Raw genomic sequence first — 7,783 nt, forward strand, 5'->3', positions numbered from 1 at the left:
ATTGAGTATAGAAGCGAAGAGGTTCTTCTGCAGCTGTACAGGGCCCTGGTGAGACCACACCTGGAGTATTGTGTGCAGTTCTGGTCTCCAAATTTGAGAAAAGACATTCTGGCTATTGAGGGAGTGCAGCATAGGTTCACGAGGTCAATTCCTGGAATGGCGGGACTATCTTATGCTGAAAGACTGGAGCGACTGGGCTTGTATATGCTTGAGTTTAGAAGACTGAGAGGGGATCTGATTGAGACATATAAGATTATTAAAGGATTGGACACTCTGGAGGCAGGAAACATGTTTCCGTTGGTGGGTGAGTCCCGAACCAGAGGTGAAAATGTGTTGCTGGAAAAGCGCAGCAGGTCAGGCAGCATCCAGGGAACAGGAGAATCGACGTTTCGGGCATAAGCCCTTCTTCAGGACCAGAGGACATGGTTTAAAAATAAGGGGTAGGCCACTTAGAACAGAGTTGAGGGGAAACTTCTTCACCCAGAGAGTGGTGGGTGTGTGGAATGCTCTGCCCCAGAAGGCAGTGGAGGCCAAGTCTCTGGATACTTTCAAGAAAGAGTTGGATAGAGTTTTTAAAGATAGTGGAATCAAGGGTTATGGGGATAAGGCAGGAGCAGGATACTGATTGAGGATGATCAGCCATGATCATAATGAGTGGTGGTGCTGGCTCGAAGGGCAGAATAGCCTACTCCTGCACCTATTGTCTATTGGTCTATGCTGTGCTGTGCAGCACAGTGGCTCAGTGGTTAGCACTGTTGCCTCAGAGCGCCAGGGACCCAGGTTCAATTCCAGCCTTGGATGACTGTCTGTGTGGGTTTCCTCTGGGTCCTCCGGTTTCCTCGAACAGTCCAAAGATGTGCAGGTTAGGTGAATTGGCCATGCTAAATTGCCCATTGTATTCAGGGATGTGTAGGTTAGGTGAATTGGCCGTGCTAAATTTGCCCATAGTATTCAGGGATGTGTAGGTTAGGTGTAATAGTCAGAGCAAAAGGGGAATAGGTCTGTGATGGGTTCCTTTTCAGAGGGTCGGTGTGGGCTTGTTTGGCCAAAGGGCCTGTTTCCATACTGTAGGGATTCTATACCTATCTCATTCCATACAAAAATTGCCTTCAATGATATTAACCTCTTCCATTAGACTGTTACTGAACCCTAGTTAGCCTCGAGTAAGTTGTGCTGCCATCTTGAACCTCTCCATGGACTGTAGATAGACTCACAGTGCTGTAAGGGAGGGGTTTTAAGGATTTTGTGCATGACCTGTTGTTAAATTTGGGTGAGTGGTGAGCCACCAGAGATAACTCCTTGAAAAGTCACAGAGTCATCACAATGCAGAAGAAGGCTATTCGGTTATTGGTGTCTGTACTGCCTCTCTGAATATGGTTAACTTTAGTGCCAATCTCCTGCCTTTTTCCCCATAACCCCAGGTAATGTTTGTACTTAAATAATTATCCAATGCCTTTCTGAACTCTTGAATTGAATCTGCCTCACCAACACTTCCAGCCAATGCATTCCAGACCTTAGCAACTCGCTGAGTGAAACAAAATCCTCACCTTGCTTTTGCTTTTTTCACAAAGTCGGAAGTCACACGACACCTGGTTATAGTCCAACAGATTTATTTGAAATCTCAAGACTTCGGAGCACTGCTCCTTCGTCAGGTGCAGTGGCATGGTTTCTTTTACAAAACACTTTAAAACTGTGCCCTTGGGTACGTACTCAGTCTGTTTATGAGTAGGAGCCATTTTTTGCTAGCCACTCTGTGTAAACCCTCATGGTTTCGAAAACTTCCTGCAAATCTCTTCTTCGCCTTCTCCTCTTTGAGGAAACCAATCCCAACTTCTCCAATCTTTCCTCATTACTGAACTGTATCATGCCTGGAATCATTCTTGTAAACTTCTTCCACAATCTCTCCAATGTATGGTCCCCGTAACTGTATACAATACTCCAGATAGAATCTAATGGGTATCTTATATACATTCATTGTAATCTCCTTGCTCTTGTACTCTACGCCCTGACTTATGAAGCCTGGAATACAGTTTACTTTTATCAACAGACCTCTCTCTACCTTCTGACTTACACACAGTTACATCCAAGTCTATCAGCTCCTGTACACTGTTCAGAATAATACTCTTTGACTTTATGTGTCTCCATGGTTATCATACCAAGGTGTATCACCTCACACTTCTCTGCATTGAACTTTATCTGCCACCTATCGGCCCACTCCACGAACATTCCATGTCCTTTTGAAGTTTTACACTGTCCCCTCTCACAGTTTGTAACTCTCCCAAGCTTTGTTTCATTTGTAAACTTTGAAGCTGTACCTTTTCATTTATTTTCATCAGGAAAAGCAAGGGATCCAATATCAACCAAAAAACATCCATCTCTGTTCTTTCTCTCTTAGCAATCTATGTTGTTACTGAAGCTTTTATTCCATGAGTTATAATTTTCCTGACAAGGTGGTTGTGCTGAACTATATCGAATGCTTTTTCAAAATCCACATACAACACGTCAATAGCCTTCCTCTACTTATCCCGCCCTGATACCCCTTAACCTCCAGCAAGTTAATTGGACACAATTTTCCCTTAACTAATCCATTCTGATTCTACCAAATCAATACAACATTTTCCATATGACTAATAATTCTATCCAGAGTAATTGTTTGCAGAAATTTCCTCACCACTGAAGTTAAACTGATTGATCAATAATTGCTGGGTCAAACTTGATAGACTTTTTATGAACAGGGCAGAATGTTTGCAATTCTCCAGTGAGCTGACACCACTCCGAGTCCAGGGAATACTGAAATATGAGTTGTTGATAGTGAAAGCTGTGGTTTCAGGCTACAGAACGATACTGAATGATATTGGGCAGAGCAAAAGCAGATGGCATTCAATCCTGGTAACTGTGAGGTGGTGCATTAAGGAAAGAATTTACACAATAAATGGTGGGTCTCTAAGGAGAACAAAGGGACCCTGATTTATAGGTTGATAGATCCCTGGAGGTGTCAGTGCAGGGTGGTGAAGGAGGCAAAAGAGATGCTTACCCTCATTAGCTAGGGTGTAGAATATAGGAGTAAAAACATCTTGTTACAACTTTATAAAAAGTCGGTTAGGGATGCAGTTCTAGTCACCAATGGGGCAATACACCAGGATGTTGCCTGGGATGAAAAGTCTCAGTTATGAGGAGATTCTGATAGGTAGGGTTTGTCTCCCTGAAGCAGAGGAGATTATGGGGGGATCTCAGCCCCCTCTTCCTGCTGTCGGTGAGACCCTGTCAAAGTGAATGGAGAGGACACCAAAGCAGCTGCCGGAGTGACATGGGAAATGTGGAGCTGAATCTGATCAAGAGCAGTAAGGGAGGATGACTTTAAAATAGTCTAAAAACCATGTCACCATTGGTATGCTGAGCCAGAAGAACATTGTGTGCTGTTTTATCAGCATGTCGGGGTGTATTTGAAATGTGAAGTGAAAAGACAGGTTGCAGACTGCGATTTTTGGCCAGTTTTGTTTCAGCTTCTCCTCAAGGTTTAGAAAAAAACCCATTTTCGAGAGTTTGCACATTCTCTCCGTGTCTGCGTGGGTTTCCTCCGGGTGCTCCGGTTTCCAAAGATGTGCAGGTTAGGTGAATTGGCCATTCTAAATTGCCCATAGTGTTCAGGGCTATATAGGTTCGAGGAAACATAAAGTAATAGGGTAAGGGAATGGGTCTGGGTGGGATACTCTTCGGAGGGCCGGTGTGGACTTGTTGGGCCGAATGGCCTGTATCCACACTATAGGGGTTCTATTATTCCATGATCTGATCGAGGTATACTAAATCATGACAGGCAGAGGTAGGGCAGATTGTGAGAATCTTTTCCTTGAGGCAGACTAGTCAAGGACCAGAGGGCATCGGTTTAAGGTGAGGATTAAGTAGTTTAGAGGGAATCTGAGGAAAGATGTTTTCAAGCAGAGGGTTAGAGACAAAAAACCTGCCGATGCTGGAATCCAAAATACACAGGCAGGAGGCTGGGAGAACACAGTAAGCCAGGCAGCATCAGGAGGGGGAGAAGTCGACGTTTCAGGTGTAATCCTTCTTCAGGACTAGGGGTGGGTGTGGGGGGAAGCTGCTGATAAAGGGGGTGGTGGAGCAGGATGCTCCCTGCCACTAACCGGGTCCATTCCTCCCATTGACCAACCAGGTGGTACCCTCTACCTGTCTTCCCCTATCCCCACTTCACCACCCTGGCCCTACCACCCCCTTTATCTGCAGCTCCCCGCCCCAAACCCACCCCTGAAGAAGGGTTACACCTAAAACATCGACTTCTCCCCCTCCTGATGCTGCCTAGCTTGCTGTGTTCTTCCAGTCTCCTGCCTGTCTAATCAAACAGAGGTTGGCAGAAATAAGGAATGTGCAACCTGAGAGGATGGTAGAGGCAGATACTGTAGCAACATTTAAGAAGTATCTGGACAATCATTTAAAACAGTAGGCTATGGACCAAGTGCAGGGAAATAGAGTTAGTATACTTTGGTCATGGCATAGATGTGGTGGGCCGAAGGGTCTGTTTCTATACCGTAGGACTCTGGAATGCTATAATTGCCAGCTCCTCAGCAATGTCCATTTTCATTTCAAGTAGATTTGGCAGAGCCAGGCAATGGCACACAGCTCAAGGAAATGGGAGAAAATTGGCAACAACTCGGGGAAGGGAGTGGAAAAAATAACATCATTTCATAGAGAGAACAGTTACGATTAAGGAGGCATGAGAACAGCCTACTGCATTTGCCACTCCATCTGTTTCCCACTACGTTTTCTGCAACAACTGCTTGCTGTTGTCACTCACCCCCAACATCATCCATTAATCACTGACGAACAAAAGGCTCTGCTGGTGGCCGTATCTTCAGTGCTGATTTGGCCTCGGAGCAGGCTCTTCAGCTCCTCAGGCCTGACCCCACCATTTCATGAGGCGGAAGTGGGTACTGCAGATGCTGGAGATCAGAGTCAAGATTAGAGTGGGGCTGGAAAAGCACAGCAGGTCAGGCAGCATCCGAGGAGCAGGAAAAATCGACATTTTGGGCAAAAGCCCTTCATCAGGAATGTTTCATTAGATCATGGGGAATCCATATAAATCTAACAATTTTGAAATTTTCCACTGACTCAGCGCAGCAGCTGTTTTGGGGGAAGAGAGTTTCAGATTTCCTTTTCCCTTTTTATGAAGAAGTATCATTGCCCCCTTGCAGCTCCAGTTTTAAGATCACGCCTCTTCTTCAAGCTAAGTAATTTCCCTCTGCCCTCTCAACTCCTTGAATCATCTTAAACAGCTTATATAAATCGACTGCAAGTCTTGTGTATACAGGCCTACCCCCTATAATTTACTCTTATTCCTAGTCCCAGTGCTATTCTGGTGAACTTGCACTCCCCAAGAACAGCACTTCCTTCCTGAAGTGTGGGGCTCCCAATAGAATGCAGTAACCCAGCTGGTCCAACCAATAGCAAAAGGCATTGCAGAATCTTCATCAGTGGTTCTGTACGATGTGCTGTCTGTCTTCCATCACAGTCATAGAGTCATACATCACGGAAACAGACCCTTCGGTCCAACCAGTCCATGTCAAACATAATCCCAAACTACTCCCACCTGCCTGCTCCTGACCCATATCCCTCCAAACATTTCCCCTTCATGTACTTACACAAATGTCTTTTAAACGTTGTAACTGTGCCTGCATCCACTGCTCCCATCACGTGTACCATTCCTATTCGCTAACAGTGACCTAAAACCTCTTGTGTTTGCAGTGAATAACAGCCAACAGGGAAACCAGACGACAAGATAAGAAGCAAAGAGGCAGCTGCAACGTCCATCACCTCCACTCAACAAGGCACAGCCCAGAATCTTCTGGACCGTATGGAAGTGGTCTCACCATTGGCTCCGGTGCGCGCACTGCCTTTTCCTGAAAACCCCACTGCTTCCTTTCTCCGATTCCGATTGTGCTCGGGAGGACCGACGTCCCGTTTGTATAATAGCTGTACATTTTTCCTCCCTCCTCCCCTCCCCGGATCCCAGTGGGGTTTTTATTTTCAATGACAACCATTCTCGGTTTGTAGGGGACCGGGGATGTTTTCTGAAAATAGATGTGAAGAGGGAATGTTACACTTTACGAAAAGAAAAATCTTCATAACCGTCTTGTGTCTTGTTTGAGCACCTCCTCCTCTCTCCCCCCCCCCGTCTGTGTGTATGTGCAGAGTTGGTGCATGAGATAACCAAGGTAAAGAAGGTGAGAGCTCCTTATTCCAGGGACCTGAGGCCTTTATTCCAGGCTGAGCCTCCCTGTGCAATACCGAGAGAATGGAGCAAAGCCAACCGTTCTGCTTTTCGGATGAGACTCTGAGCCGAGACCCCAGCTGCCCTCCTCAGGTAGACATTAAAGATCCCACGGCACCTCTACGAAGAAGAGCAGGTGGGGGCATGGTGGAGTTTTATTCCTTGATACCCATCATTAAAACAGATTACCTGATCATTCACCTGTTTGCTGATTGTGAGATCTTGCTGTCTGCCAGTCGTTTGATGCTTTTCTTTTTCTCCATCGTTTCTGCACTTTGAAGGGTATGCAATTGGCTGTGAAGCGCTTTGACATATCTAGAGGCTTCCAAAACAAGCTACGCAAATGCACTTTGTTTTAGTGTAGGTTCAGATGCTTCTGGCATCTTGTTGGCTGCCCAGCGTGTTGCTGCGCATCTTGCCTGGCAAATCGGCGTTCATCGGGTTTTATCGGGTAGTTCCTCAGAAGGCTGTGCATTTGTTTCCTGATGCCTTTGCTGGCACACTTACTGATAAGGGGATCCTAGGGGTTCTGAAGCTCTATCCACCACTGTTAGCAGGGTGGGATATAAAGTTAATACGTTGATTAGCCGTCTGTGTCCCTTGGCTTGGGGACGGGTGGAGGGTGCTAATCTCAGGCCTCAGGCTAATCACCAAGCAGTGTTGGAAGAGAAGAAATGTCAAAGCAAGTGGAAAGGGGCCTCCAACATCGAAAGGAGGATAAAGGAATGCAGCACCAGAAGGGCACTAATGGACCCCTCAAGCCGATTCCATGATTTCACTGCACCCACTAGTCTAAATCTTAAATCCACTTACCACCTTGGTTCCAGACTCCTTAATGTCGTTACCTCTCACAAATCTATCCATCTCAGATTTGAAATTGCCCCACCTGAACCCCACCAATGTTATTTTTACCGGGACAGCGTTCCAGATGGCTATTCTTTATGTAAATATATAACTTCAACTTTACTTATAAGTGGCCCAGCTTTGATATTTGGTCATCTCTATGCTGCCCCCCCCCCCCCCCACCATCCCTACCCATAACCATGACTGATTCGCTAATCAGAAATACTAGTTTCTATCTAACCTATCACAGTTAGATCTCCCCTTAATTTCCTATACCCAATATATAGTGTATCCTGTTCCACTCATACCATTCTGGTGAATCTGTGGTAGAGCCTTTGTCTTTGTTATCTGAATGCAGTACTCCAGATGGGGGCTAATGATTATAGAATCCCTACAGTGAGGAAACAGACCCTTCAGCCCAACAGGTCCACACTGACTCTCCGAAGAGTAACCCACCCAGACCCATTCCCCTACCCTACTACTCTACATGTACCCCTGATTAATGCACCTAACCTACACATTCCTGGACACTATGGGACAACTTAGCATGGCCAATTCACCTGACCTGCACATCTTTGGACTGTGGGAGGAAACCAGAGCACCCGGAGAAAACCCATGCAGAAACAGGGAGAATGTGCAAACTCCACACAGTCAGTCGCC

General features: G+C 46.0%; 1 protein-coding gene across 4 annotated transcripts in view; it reads left to right on the forward strand.

Moving 5' to 3' along the window:
• LOC122558575 (RNA-binding Raly-like protein) overlaps positions 1-7,547 on the forward strand; it is a 949,610-nt gene extending 942,063 nt beyond the window's left edge. For all 4 annotated transcript variants that reach the window (XM_043707325.1, XM_043707327.1, XM_043707326.1 and 1 more), the window contains one exon: positions 5,755-7,547. Coding sequence is in view for 1 of the 4 variants with exons in the window: in XM_043707326.1 (XP_043563261.1) it covers positions 5,755-5,757 (3 nt within the window). In the remaining 3 variants the exon portion in view is untranslated. The remainder of the gene's footprint in view (positions 1-5,754) is intronic.
• The last annotated feature ends 236 nt before the right edge of the window (positions 7,548-7,783 follow it).

The sequence above is a fragment of the Chiloscyllium plagiosum genome, chromosome 17 (assembly GCF_004010195.1).
Source record: "Chiloscyllium plagiosum isolate BGI_BamShark_2017 chromosome 17, ASM401019v2, whole genome shotgun sequence".
Lineage (NCBI taxonomy): Eukaryota > Metazoa > Chordata > Chondrichthyes > Orectolobiformes > Hemiscylliidae > Chiloscyllium > Chiloscyllium plagiosum.